Source organism: Triticum urartu, chromosome 7A, assembly GCF_056163025.1.
Source record: "Triticum urartu cultivar PI428250 chromosome 7A, HENAU_Tu73, whole genome shotgun sequence".
Lineage (NCBI taxonomy): Eukaryota > Viridiplantae > Streptophyta > Magnoliopsida > Poales > Poaceae > Triticum > Triticum urartu.
In genome coordinates, this window is record NC_141879.1 from 33,575,582 (window position 1) to 33,592,576 (window position 16,995).

The 16,995-nt window shown below is 42.9% G+C and overlaps 1 protein-coding gene and 1 pseudogene across 1 annotated transcript; both read left to right on the plus strand.

Annotated features, from left to right (window-relative positions):
* The first annotated feature begins 701 nt into the window (after positions 1 to 701).
* Positions 702 to 3,193, plus strand: LOC125518198 (chaperone protein ClpB1-like; annotated as a pseudogene).
* A 1,660-nt stretch (positions 3,194 to 4,853) lies between these two features.
* LOC125518200 (chaperone protein ClpB1-like) lies at positions 4,854 to 6,857 on the plus strand. Its single transcript, XM_087531657.1, has 6 exons — positions 4,854 to 5,268; positions 5,357 to 5,463; positions 5,567 to 5,904; positions 5,987 to 6,245; positions 6,321 to 6,518; positions 6,648 to 6,857. Exons 1-6 carry the CDS (start codon positions 4,854 to 4,856, stop codon positions 6,855 to 6,857), a joined length of 1,527 nt encoding a protein of 508 aa, XP_087387783.1.
* Positions 6,858 to 16,995: the final 10,138 nt, after the last annotated feature.

A 16,995-nucleotide genomic window follows, 5' to 3' on the forward strand; every position in this document is an offset into this window, starting at 1 on the left:
TTTGCCGATGTCATGATGAAGGGGTTACCGACGCCTACATTTGGGGAGTTCCGGTCTAGTCTATGCGTCACTGGTGACGTATCGACTCGGGGGGGGGGGGGGGGGGGTTGAACATATATGTGCATGTATTTGTTAGGATAATCTCCTACCGGCCCCGCCTCTAGTTTCCTTGTATAGATGAGGCTGAGGGCTGCCCTTGTACCCATATATACGTGCACCGTGCACCCGATCAATATATCGAGAGTTGCATTGCCTTCAACACCGATGACCGACGTTGCCGGCGGAGGGGAGCCGCCGGAGGACGGTGCTGGAAGATTGGCCTCCTGGCGACGGCTAGGGTTCCAAGCCGCCTGGACGGCGCTTTAGATTGCTATATAGGTTAGCTATATAGTTCGGTCCTATACTCTGTATATGTGATCAACTACGAAATACGAAATCAGAAGGAAATAAGAGCACAGGAGCGACACGTTCCGGTTGCAATAAATCGCTCCGTGTGGAATCGATCCAGCGGCATATATATCGATTGAATCGCTACGGAAGTATCGCCAGAAATAGGCCGCCGAGCTCTGCGTCAACACGTACGCCTACTCGGTTTGTGCGCACGGTGACATACATCGATCGGCAGCGCATTGACCTAATCGAAAAGAAGAATTATTCTTCCGCTGCGCTGCCTCTTCTTCTACTTCTTCGGCACGCCAAACATGGTGCAGGTGCAGCCGGACGACGTGGCCTTGATCGTTTCTTTCGCTGCTTTGCGCTGGTCGGCGTGGAGGTACTGCAGCGTCGACCCCACGGCTGATCTGCTGCCTCGGCGACCCTACAGACTGAGGACCTTGGACGCCGGCAGTGTTGATCCGGTCATCGGCCGCGACAACGAGATCGACCGCGTCATCTGCATCCTCTGCGGCCGGACCAAGAACTGTGCCGCGCTGGTCGGAGCCGCGGGAGTCGGCAAGACCGCCATCGTCGAGGGCCTCGCCAAACGGATCGCTGCCGGGACGGTACCTGACCTTCTCGTTGGAGCCCGCATCGGGGTGCTCGATGTCGGGGCGATGATCGCTGGGACCAACTTGCGCGGCATGTTCGAGCAGCGCTTGAAGGAGGCCATCAAGCAGGCCGAGGATGAAGGGGGCAAATTGATCCTCTTCATAGACGAGATGCATATGCTCATTGGCGCAGGCTATCAAAGCGGCACCACGGACGCCGCCAACATCATCAAGCCTGCGTTGGCCCGTGGTCGCCTCCGCTGCATTGGTGCTACCACCTATCAAGAGTATTACAGGTACGTTGAGCGGGATGCGGCGCTCGAGCGGCGGTTCCAAAAGGTTGAGGTCGGGGAGCCGAGCATGCGAACGACAGTTGCCATCCTGCGGGGGCTGAAGCACAAGTACCAAGAGCACCATGGCTTGAAAATTGACGAGGAGGCACTTGTTGCTGCTGTAGAGCTCGCTGCCCGTTATATTACTGGTAAGTTTGTCATATCGTCGAGAATTGATATGAATTAGTATTACTCTTGTAAATACGTGCATCTTGAAGAAAATTGTGGATTTTGTTTTGTTCCAGGTCGTAAATTTCCTGATAAAGCAATTGATCTCATGGACCAGGCATGCACTACCGTAAAGTTGCACGCCAGCAAACAAAGAGAAATAAATGCACCGGGCGAGCTAGTCGTTGGTCCAGCTGACGTCACGCAGGTCATTCCTAATCACATATTCTGAATACTTTCTATTATTTCATTATTATATGCTCTTAATTACCATTTTCTAATACTGTTTGAAGGTTGTGAGCCGATGGACTAGAATTCCTGTCACCACACTTGATCAAGGCGAGGAAAAGCTGGCCCATTTAATAGATAGATTGCATGAGCGGGTTGTTGGCCAGAATGAAGCAGTTAATTTGGTTGCGCAAGCACTGTTAAGTTCTGGGGTAGGTCTTGATAAATTTGATCAACCGATATGTTCTTTCCTCTTTTTGGGCTCGACCGGCGTTGGAAAGACAGAGCTTGCCAAAGCACTTGCCGAGAAGCTATTTAACAACGAGAAGATGTTAGTTCGCTTTGACATGTCCGAGTATGCTGATAGTGGATCGTTGTCGCATCTCATTGGAGGATCTCGAAGGTATAACTCGTACACTTTTTGCGTATGTGTTTCTTTTTGGCACTTCATCATCATGCCTCACGTCTTGGTTTCACTTACTAAAGCTATGAAGGAGAGGGACAACTCTCAGAGAAAGTCAGACGCCAACCATATAGTGTTATCCTTTTTGATGAGGTGGATAAGGCAAATTCCTCGATTATCAATGTTTTTACTCAACTCCTCGATGATGGTATGTTGATTGATGGAAAAGGACGGAATGTAGATTTCAAGAATACAATCATCATTATGACTTCAAATCTAGGATCAGAGCACCTGTCAAATGGACTGACCGGAGAAAGCACAATGGAAAATGCACGTGATCTTCTCATGAAAGAGGTCCGTATATCCCAAATTATCTCCCTTGTAATCTCATCGATGACTTTTCACAAAAAAATGCCATCAGTGAATGATAATCATATATAATACTTGTTCATGCAGGTTGAGAAATGCTTCAAGCCTAGTCTTATCAACAGACAGTGAAATTGCAATATTTGAACCGCTTTCACGCAACGAACTTAGGGAGATTGCAAATATCCAAATTAAGAGAATCGTTGCGATGATGGCTAATAAGGGATTTTCTTTATGTGTGACTGATGCCGCCTTGGAAGTAATTTTACCGGAATCACATGACACAGTAAGCATACCTTCTTCTATCTCCTTTTTATTTACGAGAAGCATAGCTTCTTATCACAATCACCACAAGATAAAGATCTAATATCCAGTTTTAAAAATGAAAAAAACTTATTGGAGGCTCTTTTGAGTAAATATGATGTAAACCATAGAGTAGCATCACATTATCATTCTCAGGCTAGTGGGCAAGTTGAATTGACTAATAAAGAAATTATATGTCTCCCTAACCCATCGTTCCTGAATGCTTATAGGGGTACGGCGCAAGGCCTTTAAAGAGGTGGATGCGGAAGCATGTGACAGCAATTCTTTCAAATATGTTGGTCAATGGGGAAGTGTGTAAGGGCTCAACGATCTCCATTGATGCTAGGGATGATAGGAGGGGGTTGAAGTATCAAGTCCTGAATGAGCAGGAGATGGGAGATCCGTGAGGGGAGATATATTGTTTTTTTTTTTGAAAAGGAGGTTGAACCACCTGGGGATAATGTTGTTTTTTATTGAAAAGAAGATATGTTGTAGAAGTCACTCCTATAACAAGACGAAAAAAGAAGATGAACATGAATATATAGCGGCAGCTGACATGTTGGACTAAATATGTGGGTTGTTACTGATCTACCCAGGTTTATAGTTTATTATGTTTGCTTTAGATTTATATTTCAGTAGACAGGAAATGATCAAATGCATGTTAACGGTTTTTTCTGTAAATAAAAATAGAAATTAAACCAATCAGTTAAGCCTCAGTTTGAGCTGACTCAACAACTCAATCCTTTTTGGGTGCATAATCGGGCAAGTATCTGCTGCCCATGGCGAAGTGGAAGCGTTTGTCCTTCACAAGCCACTGCTCCCAGGATCAAGTAACTAAAGTTTGCAGACCGACCTCCGCACGTGCTTGCTGACCCGGCGCAACAATACACCCTTTGGGCCAAGTGGCGGCATCTGGGTGGAAGATGAACGCCACGGTGCACCATACAGGAGCATCATCCGCCTTACGTGTATGACCGGGGAGGGAAGAAGAGGAAGCCCATTAGTTACCTAGGCTGAGGAGAAGCGTTGAACACTTTGTTTCAGTCCACATCTCTATTTATCTTTTGTCAGTCTACTATTGATCACGATGTGAACAAATCATGGATTAGAACGTGAGGATCAAGGCAAGAGTATTTCGTTAGTTTAAAGACGATATACATGTTAGCTCCGCCCTTGGCACCACAGATACTGCAAGGCATTTGAAAACGCCTAAGGTGTCGAACAAAAAGGTTCTTTTTTTGCAAGGAAGCACACGTACAAATAATTCATGATAGTTTGACGAGTACTTTAGCTCTCTATTTTTCAATTTGTTCCCTAATTAAGGTATTGTAGCAACTTTTAGTAAGACAAGTGTCACTTGTTACTAAAGAGTCAGGCAATGCTGTGTATTTTTGAGAAAAGCCAAGCAATGCCGTGTATTTTGAGAAAAGCCAAGCCATGCTGTTGATATGTGATTCTTAGGCAAGGAGACGATATGACGAACTACGACCTCAGTATGTGCATGGTAAATAGAAAAAGTCTCACAACCCTCGTGGAATAGTTCACACATCAGGCAAAACATCAAGAATAATATGACACAAATTGATTCCATAATATGATATGGTCATTTGTTGTCATGCCAGAGAAACAAAAAAATCTTGTTTGGGTTGCAGTTTTTTTTCTCGGTTTGTTATGAAAAAGTTAGGTCGAATAATCTCCCCTTGGAGCAGCGAAACTTTGACCACATGGTGCTACCTCCTATAAGAACTAACTAGCACATATGGCCGTGCGTTGCCACGGGAAAAAATAGTATGCATTTAAAGTTAGTGAGAATTATATGTGCAAACAAATCCCTGTGTGCACGTGAAAAAAGTTCATTTAGTTTCTCGGTTTCTCCGGGTGTGAAGTAATCAATCGCTAAACCCTGTGCGCATCCTCTGCCGCCGGACCAAGAACTGCGCCGCGCTCGTCGGAGCCGCGTGAGTCGGCAAGACGGCCATCGTCGAGGGCCTAGCCCAACACATTGCTGCCGGGACGGTCCCCGACCTTCTCGTTGGAGCGCGCGTTGGGGTGCTCGGTGTCGGGGCGATGATCGCCAGGACCACCCTGCGCGTCATGTTCAAGCAGCGCTTGAAGGAGGCCATCAAGCAGGCCGAGGACGAAGGCAGTAAATTGATCCTCTTCATCGACGAGATGCACATGCTCATTGGCGCAGGCGATCGAAGCGGCACCGCGGACACCGCCAACATCCTCAAGCCGGCGTTGACCCGTGGTCGCCTCTGCTGCATTGGTGCTACCACCTCTCAGGAGTATTACAGGTACATTGAGCAGGATGTGGCGTTCGAGCGGCGGTTCCAAAAGGTTGAAATCGGGGAGCCGAGCTTGCAAACGACCATTGCCATCCTGCGGGGGCTGAAGCAGAAGTACCAAGAGCACCATGGCGTGGAAATCGACGACGAGGCTCTTGTTGCCGCTGTAGAGCTTGCTGCCCGTTATATTACCGGTACGTTTGTGAAATCGTCGAGAAATTATTTGGTCTACTCTTTTAAATTGGTGCATCTTGAAGAAAATTGTGAACTTTTTTGTTCCAGGTCGCATATTTCCTGATAAAGCAATTGATCTCATGGACGAGGCGTGCACTGCGGTAAAGTTGCGTGTAAGCAAACAAAGAGAAATAAATGCACCGGGGGAGATACTGGTTGGTCCAGGCCATGTCACACAGGTCATTCATCTCATGTCTCAGTAGCTTCTACTATTTCATTATTATGCTCTTAGTTACCATTTTCTAATCTTGTATGAAGATTGTGAGCCGGTGGACTGGAATTCCTATCACTACACTTGATCAAGAGGAGGAAAAACTGACTTGTCTAATAGATAGACTTCATGAGCGAGTAGTTGGACAGAATGAAGCACTTAGTTTGGTTGCACAAGCAGTGCTACGTTCTAGGGTCGGCATTGATAAAGCAGGTCAACCGATATGTTCTTTCCTCTTTTTGGGCTCGATTGGTGTTGGAAAGACAGAACTTGCTAAAGCTCTTGCCGAGAAGCTATTTAGTAATGAGAAAATGTTAGTTCATTTTGACATGTCTGAATATGCTGAGAGTGGATCTTTGTCGCGTCTCATTGGAGGACCTCGAAGGTTTGACTTGTAAACTTGTTGCAAGTGTATTCTTTTTTATGCTTCATCATCATGTCTCACCTTTTAATTTAACTTCCTAAAGCTATGAAGAAGAGGGACAACTCACTGAGATTGTCAGGCGCCGGCCATATAGTGTTATCCTTTTTGACGAGGTGGATAAGGCAAACCCCTCAATACTCAAGGTTTTTGTTCAACTCCTCAATGATGGTATGTTGGTTGATGGCAAAGGACGAGATGTAGATTTCAAGAATACAATCATTATTATAAGCTCAAATCTAGGATCAGAGCACCTATCAGCTGAAGTGGCGATGGAAAATGCACGTGATCTTCTCATGAAAGAGGTATGTAAATCAGACCCATACTATCCCTTGTAAAGTCCTTAGTGATTGATCGTCATATAATACTTATTCATGCAGATTGAGAAATGCTTCAAGCCTGATCTTATCAACAGATTAAGCGAGATTGCGATATTTGAGCCGCTTTCACACAACAAATTGAGGGAAATTGTGAACATTCAAATGAAGAGTATTGTTGCCATGATGGCAAATAAATGTGTTTCTCTATCTGTGACAGATGCCGCCATGGAAGTCATTTTGTCGGAATCACACGATATGGTAAGCATAGCTACTTACTACAATCACACCACAAGAAAGATGTAATATCTAGTTTTTAACGGAAAATGTTTATTTCAGGACTTGTTTGTATGACTTGGTAACCCATGCATCCTTCTTGTATGCTCATAGGTGCACGGTGCGAGGAATATAAAGATGTGGGTACGAAAGCATGTGATGATAATTCTTTCAAATATGTTAGTTAATAGAGAAGCATGTAAAGGCTCAACGATCTCCATAGATGCCAGTGACGATGTACCAAGTATTGTAGAACAAGGAGATGGTAGATTTTCAAAGTATTGTACCAAGTATTGTAGAACCAGAAGTACCATTCTTATGTAGCGATGTGATTTTCAAAGTATCATGAAGAGTCTCAACTCCTATACAGAGGAGCCCGTGATGTATTTATTGATATGTGCGAGAGCCAAGTCTCGTGGGTTACAGATATACACGGGAGGAATAGAGAGATAAGAAGATAAACTGGAAAATCCCCAACTACCCCTAGTCTACATGTGTGACCACGGCCAAACAATGACTCGTGACATACATACGTGAGTTACATAATATTGACAACACTCACCCTTATCACAACTACACTAAGTTGAGATTACGTCTGAATTCTTTAAAGCTTCTAGTAGGCAATGCTTTTGTGAATCCATCTTCAAACTGATCCTTTGAAGGAATAAATCTGACCTCTAACTATTTATTTGCAACTCATTCTCTGGCAAAGTGAAAATCTATCTCAATATGCTAGGTCCTGGCATGGAAAACTGGGTTGGCAGACAAATAAGGAGCACCAAGGTTATCACACCAGAGACAAGGAGGTTGTGTTTGCACAATTCTAAGTTCTCTCAATATAGATTGGCCCCAAATAACTTCTGTTGTAGCATTTGCTAATTCTTTGGATTCTGCTTCTGTACCTGACCTGAAAATTGTTGCATGTTTCTTTGCACACCAAGAGATTAAATTTGATCCATAGAATATAGCAAACCCACTAGTGGACCTTCTATCATCCACATAGCCGGCCCAGTCAGCATCAGAAAATGTACTGATAATAGTAGATGATGATTTACTGAGTGTGAGACCAAGAGTCAACGTGCTCTTCACATACCCCGAAATTCGTTTGGCTGCTGTCCAATGAGATGTGATGGGTGCATGAAGAAACATACACGCTTTATTAACTGCAAATGAAATTCCAAGTCTAGTAAGGGTCAAGTACTGAAGACCACCAACTATGCTTCTATAGCTAGTGATATCCTCCTGATCCAGGAGTTCTCCCTCTGTAAGTGACAAAGAATCTGAACTAGACAATGGTGTTGGTGAAGGTTTTTAGTTTTGCATGCCAATCATGTTCAACAACTCAGTTGCATATTTGGCTTGAGATAGATGAAGGCCATTATTATTCTTAACCTCAATGCCCAAAAGTAAATGCAAATCTCCCAAATCCCTTAGAGCAAATTCAGAACCTAAACCCTTAAGAAACTTTCTTATTGCCTCATTAGATGAAGCAGTGACAATGATATCATCAGCATATATGAGAATAAAAATGGATATTTGCAGTTTGGTATAGATAAACAAGGCCCCAGAGCATGCTTTATAAATCTTTATATGGATGAAGCAGTGACAATGCTTGAAGATTCAAACTCAGCCTTGAATACCATGCTCTGGGGCCTTGTTTCAACCCATATAAAGATTTATGAAGCATGCAGACATGAAAAAGGTTTATTTTTATCTTCAAACACATGAGGTTGCTTGATGTACACATCTTCTTCTAGAACACCATGAAGAGACGCATTATGAACATCTAGCCGTCTAAGGCTCACTAGTAGAAAACAGGGCTATGGTCCAGGCCGGCTCAGCCCATTAGTCCCGGTTCAGTCTAGAACCGGGACTAATGTGAGCATTGGTCCCGGTTCGTGCGGCTAAGGCATTAGTCCCAGTTCATTTAGACCTTTTGGTCCCGGTTGGTGGGATGAACCGGGACCAATGGGCCTCGCTCCTGGCCCACAACCATTGGTCCCGGTTCGTGCCACAAACCGGGACTAAAGATTAGACCTTTAGTCCCGGTTTGAGGCACGAACCGGGACTAATGGGGATGAGACCTTTAGTCCTGGTTCGTGCCACGAACCGGTACTAAAGGTCCCATTTTCAAACTATAACACCCCCCCCCCTTGGATCGCCTTTTCAGTTTTAAAAAAAATAAAAGAAAATGATGGAAATGTCAAAAAAATAAAAGAAAATAAGTTTCCATGTGATATGTGGTCTAGTTGTTGGGAAAATTTTCAAATGTGAATTTTGACTTTATTTGCAAAATCTCTCTGGAATTTGTAAAATGGGCATAACTTTTGCATACGAACTCGGATTAAAAAGTTTTTTATATGAAAAATCATCTACTCGAAAAGTTACATCCGATGGAGACGGCCTATGGCCTGTTTGCAAATTTCTAGAATCCTCAAATTCCAAAAGGAAAAAAAGTTATGCTCAAATTTCAGTTTTTTTAAATTTTTAGTAAATCTGGTCAAACTATGGTCAAACTACTTATTCAAGAAGTATTAGTGTTACTAAATAATTATTCAAGAATATTAGTGTTATTAAATAATTATTTCATCTTTTTTGAATTTTGGTCAAATCTGGTCAAACTATGGTCAAACTGTGGTCAAACTATGGTCAAACTACTTATTCAAGAAATATTAGTGTTACTAAAAAATTATTGTTTTTTAGAACAATAGTTTTAAACTCAAACAGTGAAATATGTGACTTCATGCTCAAGCTAAATTCCTGAGGGTTAATAGGATTGACATCTTACTATTGTCAGGAAAACAACAAGTGCAGACTTGGAAACGAGGGAGAATAGAACCCGGAAGTTAAGCGTGCTCAGCCTAGAGTAGTGAGAGGATGGGTGACCGTTCGGGAAGTGAGATGATTTGGAATGATGAGGGGTGATTAGAGATTAAATTGAGCAGTGATGAGGGGTGATTAGAGATTAGAGGTTAAAATAATTCAGAAATTTGAAAATAAAAAAAATCAAAAAAAATTCAAAAAAAATTCAGAAAATTTCCTTCAGTACCGGTTGGTGTTACCAACCGGGACTAAAGGTGGACCGGCCACGTGGAGGGCCTTTAGTCCCGGTTCTGGATTGAACCGGGACTAAAGGGTCAGGGCATTAGTACCGACACTTTAGTCCCGATTCCAGAACCGGGACTAAAGGCCCTTACGAACCGAGACTAAAGGCCCTTTTTCTACCAGTGGCTCCATCCCCTGTACATAGCAATAGATGGCACAAGGAGAATAGTTGCGTTTTAATGACACGACTGAAAGTGTCCTCATAATCCAAGCCATACCTTTGCTTAAAGCCCTTTGCCACAAGCCTTGCCTTGTAGCGATCTATGGTGCCATCTGACTTCTTTTTAATGTGGTACACCCACTTGCAGTCAATCAAGTTGTAACCTTGTCAAGGAGGAACCAGATACCACATTTTATTTCATTGCAAGGCCATGTACTCATCATTCATAGATGTCTTCCACCTATTATTAGCAAGAGCATCTGATAGTTTAGTATGTTCACCTGCCATACAAGATAAACCATATTTGACAAAAAATATAATTAATTCTGGACATTACTCCCTTCTGTAGTTGTGTTCGCGGTGGTAGAGGAGGGTCCACGGGAGGGCTTGGTGTAGATGCTCCAGCTTGTGGAGGAGAAGATCCAGGTGCTGGCGTTGTCGACCCCGATCCCAGGGTAGATTCGTCCACAGAAGGGACCGACTAGGCTGGCACACGCCCCCATCCCAAGGGAGATACGGGCGCAGGATACATGTCCCAGTTCCAAGCACATGGGCCGCCTATCGCTAGGGCAGCTGTGTGACCAGGCAAGGATGGCTCCGAAAGCATGGCAATAGCGGGTTGGTGTGGTCGTTGTCGTTGCCTGCATGCACTAGTAGAAAACTGGGCATTGGTTTTTGCCAGATCAGAGCAACAGTCCCGGTCGACTTATGAACCGGGACTAATGCATGCATCAGTCCCGGTTCGAGCGGCAAGGACGCCGGCCGGGCCTCGGCAGGCACCAGTCCCGGTTCCAGCCACCAACTGGGACTAAAGGGCCTCCCTCCTCGCGCAACCCCTTTAGTCCCGGTTGGTGTTTGGAACTGGGACTAAAGGTCAGTCATTAGTCCCAGTTCTAAACACCAACCGAGACTAAAAAATGCCTATATATACCCCGCACCTGCCCGCCCTCTCCTCTGTTTATTTGGCCAGGCAGCGTGGTGGAGGTGTGTGTTACTCTATTCTCACCTTCTATGCACATGAGGTGTTCGGTGAAATGCTCGAGCCGCACTTAAGCTTTCTCCTCTCCAAGCTCCATTTCAAAGGTGAGGCAGATCACCGGAAGAAGCATGTCCTCTGTACTAGTGATGATATATTTGATATGGTAAAGGATTTAAGACCAATCTTTGGAAAGGGTCCTGGCGGACAATCTGTTCCGAATGACGCTGATGGACATGCACCCATGTGGAAGAGGAAATCTATATTTTGGGACCTATCCTATTGGAAAAACCAAGAGGTCCGCTCTGCAATCGAAGTGATGCACGTGATGAAGAATCTTTGCGTGAACCTCCTAGGCTTCTTGGGCGTGTATGGGAAGACAAAAGATACACCGAAGGCACGGGAGGACCAGCAATGTATGAATGAAAAGACGGCATGCACATCCAAAGCAGTATTAAGGTCCTGCCAGCTAAGCTCTTACCAAAGCAGGGAAGGAGATTTTTTTGAATGCTTGCTCAGTATCAAGGTCCCATCTGGCTTCTTGTCCAATATAAAAGGGAATAATAAATATGCTAGAGATAAAATTCCAGAACCTAAAGTCTCATCAGTGCCACGTGATTATGACACAACTGTTTCCGGTTGCATTGAGGAGGCTTCTACCAGAAAATGTTTGATTAGCCATTGTGAAGTTATGTGCATTCCTCAATGCAATTTCTCAGAAGGTAATCGATCCAGAAATCCTACGAAGGTTACAAAATGATTTGGTCTAGTGTCTTGTTAGTTTCAAGTTGGTGTTCCCACCATCCTTCTTCAATCTTATGATGCACGTCCTAGTTTACCTAGTTGACGAGATTGCCATTCTGGGTCCTGTATTTCTACACAACATGTTCCCCTTTGAGAGGTTCATGGGAGTCTTAAAGAAATATGTTCGTAACTATGCTAGCCTAGAAGGTAGAATCTCCAAGGGCCATGAAACATAGGAGGTAATTGCGTTTTGTGTTGACTTTATTCCTGACCTTAAGCCGATTGGTGTTCCTCAATTGCGGCATGATGGTAGACTAAGTGGAAAAGGCACGCTAGGAGCGGATTCAATAATATGTAGGGACGGGCATTCTTGGCGCAAGAACACTACACAGTTCCACAATATTCTGCCTTGGTGGCCTCGTATGTCAATGAACACAAGAATATTTTACGCTCCAAACACCCGGAGTAGTCTAATGACTGGATTACACGTGAACACATGAGAACTTTCGGCGGTTGGTTGTAGACACATCTCATGGGTAACAACACTGTTGGAGATGAGCTGTACTTGTTGGCCACGACACCATCTTCGACTGTATTGACTTTCTAAGGATACGAGATAAATGGGAATACATTTTACATGGTTGCCCAAGATAAAAAGAGCCCCCACCAAAACAATGGTGTCCGCTTTGATTCAGCAAACACCAATAGGGCAAAGGACACGTATTATGGGTACATAGGGGAGATATGGGAACTTTACTATGGACGTAATTTAAGCCCCCCTTGTTTCGGTGCATTGGTCAATCTGACAGGAGGCGGGGTACATGTAGACCCACAGTACGGAATGACAACAGTGGATCTCAACAATCTTAGGTACACAGACGAACCATTCGTCCTAGCCAATGATGTGTCACAAGTTTTCTATGTGAAGAACATGTCTATCAAACCGAGAAAAAAGAAAATATAAGGAAACCAATACATAATACGATGAGCCAAAGCACCACATAGTTCTTTCAGGGAAAATAAATATCGTGGGAGTGGAGGACAAGAAAGACATGTCTGAAGATTATGAAAAGTTTCATGAAATTCCTCCCTTCATAGTGAAGACTGACTCAAGCATCCTGTTAAGTGATGAAGATTATCCATGGTTAGGACGCAATAAGCAAGGGACACATGCACACGAAGAAAAAGTGAAGACTTTCTCTCTAGTGAAGACAAAAAATCAGTGAAGGAAATATGCCCTAGAGGCAATAATAAAGTTGTTATTTATATTTCCTTATATCATGATAAATGTCTATTATTCATGCTAGGGTTGTATTAACCAGAAACTTGATACATGTGTGGATACATGGACAAAACACAGTGTCCCTAGTAAGCCTGTACTAGACTAGCTCGTTAATCAAAGATGGTTAAGTTTCCTAAGCATAGACATGTGTTGTCATTTGATGAACGAGATCACATCGTTAGGAGAATGATGTGATGGACAAGACCCATCTGTTAGCTTAGCATAATGATCATTAAGTTTTATTGCTATTGCTTTCTTCATGACTTATACATATTGCTTTGACTATGAGATTATGCAACTCCCGGATACCAGAGGAATGCCTTGTGTGCTATCAAACATCATAACGTAACTGTGTGATTATAAATATATTCTACAGGTATCTTCGAAGCTGTTTTGTTGGGTTGGCATAGATCGAGATTAGGATTTGTCACTCCGAGTATCGGAGAGGTATCTCTGGGCCCTCTCGGTAATGCACATCATAATAAGCCTTGCAAGCAATGTGACTAATCACTACAAGAAACATGATAATACATGACGGTACTAGTCCGTCATGGATTACCCAGAAACTGTCATGTGTGCACATCCATGACGGATTACAAATCTGTCATGTATATCGCATCATAATTTGCCACCGCACCTTCCATGACGACTCTTGACCGTTGATAACCCACAAGTATAGGGGATCGCAACAGCTTTCGAGGGTAGAGTATTCAACCCAAATTTATTGATTCGACACAAGGGGAGCCAAAGAATATTCTCAAGTATTAGCAACTGAGTTGTCAATTCAGCCACACCTGGATAACTTAGTATCGCAGCAAGGTATTTAGTAGCACAGTAATATGATAGTAGTGGTAACGGTGACAAAAGAGTAATGAAAGTAAAAGCAATATTTTTGGTATTTTGTAGTGATTGTAACAGTAGCAACGGGAAAGTAAATAAGCGTAAACCAGTAGATGGAAAGCTCGTAGGCATCAGATCGGTGATGGATAATTATGCCGGATGCGGTTCATCATGTAATAGTCATAACCTAGGGTGACACAGAACTAGCTCCAATTCATCAATGTAATGTAGGCATGTATTCCAAATATAGTCATACGTGCTTATGGAAAAGAACTTGCATGACATCTTTTATCCTACCCTCCCGTGGCAGCGGGGTCCTAATGGAAACTAAGGGATATTAAGGCCTCCTTTTAATAGAGAACCGGAATAAAGCATTAGCACATAGTGAATACATGAACTCCTCAAACTATGGTCATCACCGGGAGTGGTCCCGATTATTGTCACTTCAGGGTTGCCGGATCATAACACATAGTAGGTGACTATAGACTTGCAAGATAGGATCAAGAACACACATATATTTATGAAAACATAATAGGCTCAGATCTGAAATCATGGCACTCGGGCCCTAGTGACAAGCATTAAGCATAGCAAAGTCATAGCAACATCAATCTCAGAACATAATGGATACTAGGGATCAAACCTTAACAAAACTAACTCGATTACATGATAAATCTCATCCAACCCATCACCATCCAGCAAGCCTATGATGGAATTACTCACGCACGGCGGTGAGCATCATGAAATTGGTGATGGAGGATGGTTGATGATGACGACGGCGACGAATCCCCCTTTCCGGAGCCCTGAACGGACTCCAGATCAGCCCTCCCTAGAGGTTTTAGGGCTTGGCGGCAGCTCCGTATCGTAAAACGCGATGATTTCTTCTTCTCTATTTTTTCCTCCCCGAAAGCAAATATATAGAGTTGGAGTTGGCGTCGGAAGGTCTCCAGATGGCCCACGAGGTAGGGGGCGCGCCCTAGGGGGGGCACCCTCGTGGACAGGGTGTGGGCCCCCTGGTCTTCATCTTTGGCGAGGATTTTTTATTATTTTTTATAAGATGTTCCGTAGAGTTTCAGGTCATTCCGAGAACTTTTGTTTTCTGCACATAAAACAACATCATGGCAATTCTGCTGAAAACAGTAGCAGTTCGGGTTAGTTCCATTCAAATCATGCAAGTTAGAGTTTAAAACAAGGGCAAAAGTGTTTGGAAAAGTAGATACGACGGAGACGTATCAACTCCCCCAAGCTTAAACCCTTGCTTGTCCTCAAGCAATTCGGTTGACAAATTGAAAGAGAAAGAAAGACTTTTACAAACTCTGTTTGCTCTTGTTGTTGTAAATATATCAAGCCAGCATTCAAGTTTTCAGCAAAGGTCATAACTAACCACATTTGCAATAATTCTCAGGTCTCATGTTTACTCATATCAATAGCATAATCAACTAGCGAGCGATAATAATAAATCTCGGATGACAACACTTTCTCAAAACAATCATAATATGATATAACAAGATGGTATCTCGCTAGCCCTTTCTGAGACCGCAAAACATAAATGCAGAGCACCTTTAAAGATCAAGGACTGACTAGACATTGTAATTCATGGTAAAAGAGATCCAATCATAGTCATACCCAATATAGATTAACAGTAATGAATGCAAATGACAGATGTGCTCTCCAGCTAGTGCTTTTTAATAAGAGGGTGATGACTCAACATAAAAGTAAATAGATAAGCCCTTCGCAGAGGGAAGCAGGGATTTGCAGAGGTGGCAGAGCTCGGTTTTGAAATAAATATAAATAATATTTTGAGCGGTATACTTTCATTGTCAACATAACAACTAAGAGATGGCGATATCTTCCATGCTACACACTTATAGGCGGTTCCCAAACAGAATGGTAAAGTTTATACTCCCACTCCACCAACAAGCATCAATCCATGGCTTGCTCGAAACAACGAGTGCCTCCAACAAACATCAGGTCCCAGGGGAAGTTTTGTTTGTAATTAATTTTGATTTAGTTTGCATAAAGCATGGGACTGGGCATCCCGGTGACCAGCCATTTTCTCGTGAGTGAGGAGTGGAGTCCACTCCTCTTGAGAATAACCCGCCTAACATGGAAGATAAGGGAAGCCCTAGTTGATACATGAGCTATTCGAGCATACAAAACAGAATGTTTATTTGAAGCTTTAGAGTTTGGCACATACAAATTTACTTGGAACGGCAGGTAGATACCGCATATAGGAAGGTATAGTGGACTCATATGGAATAACTTTAGGGTTTAAAGGATTGGATGCACAAGCAGTATTCCCGCTTAGTACAAGTGAAGGCTAGCAAAAGACTAGGAAGCGACCAACTAGAGAGCGACAACAACCATGTACATGCATTAAAATTAATAAACATTGGATGCAAGCATGAGTAGGATATAATCCACCATGAACATAACTATCGTGAAGGCTATGTTGATTTGTTTCAACTACATGCGCGAACATGTGCCAAGTCAAGTCACTTAAATCATTCAAAGGAGGATACCACCTCATCATACCACATCATAACCATTTCAATAGCATGTTGGCACGCAAGGTAAACCATTATAACTCATAGCTAATCAAGCATGGCACAAGTAACTATGATCTCTAATTGTCATTGCAAACATGTTTATTCATAATAAGCTGAATCAAGAACGATGAATTCACACTGGTAGAAAAAGGGCCTATAGTCCCGGTTCAATCCAGAACCGGGACTAAAGGCCCTCCACGTGGCCGGTCCACCTTTAGTCTCGGTTGGTAACACCAACCGGTACTAAAGGAATTTTCTGATTTTTTTTTGAAATTTTTTTGAAATTTTTTTATTTTCAAATTCCTGAATTATTTTAACCTCTAATCTCTAATCACCCCTCATCACTGCTCAATTTAATCTCTAATCACCCCTCATCATTCCAAATCATCTAAGTTCCCGGACAGTCTCCCATCCTCCCACTCCCCCAGCCAGAGCACGCTTAACTTCCGGGTTCTATTCTCCCTCGTTTCCAAGTCTGCACTCGTTGTTTTCCTGACAATAGTAAGATGTCAATCCTATTAACCCTCAGGAGTTTAGCTTGAGCATGAAGTCACACATTTCACTGTTTGAGTTTGAAACTATTGTTCTAAAAAACAATAATTTTTTAGTAACACTAATATTTCTTGAATAAGTAGTTTGACCATTGTTTGACCACAGTTTGACCATAGTTTGACCAGATTTGACCAAAATTCAAAAAGCTGAAATAATTATTTAATAACACCAATATTCTTGAATAATTATTTAGTAACAATAATACTTCTTGAATAAGTAGTTTGACCATAGTTTGACCAGATTTAATGAAAATTTAA

Excerpts from the sequence above, each read along its gene's own strand:
- LOC125518200 (XM_087531657.1), top strand. The coding sequence starts at position 4,854 with ATGATCGCCAGGACCACCCTGCGCGTCATGTTCAAGCAGCGCTTGAAG. Across the intron at positions 5,269-5,356 it reads TGCTGCCCGTTATATTACCG|GTCGCATATTTCCTGATAAA; the intron begins GTACGTTTGTGA and ends TTTTTGTTCCAG. Across the intron at positions 5,464-5,566 it reads ATGCACCGGGGGAGATACTG|ATTGTGAGCCGGTGGACTGG; the intron begins GTTGGTCCAGGC and ends TCTTGTATGAAG.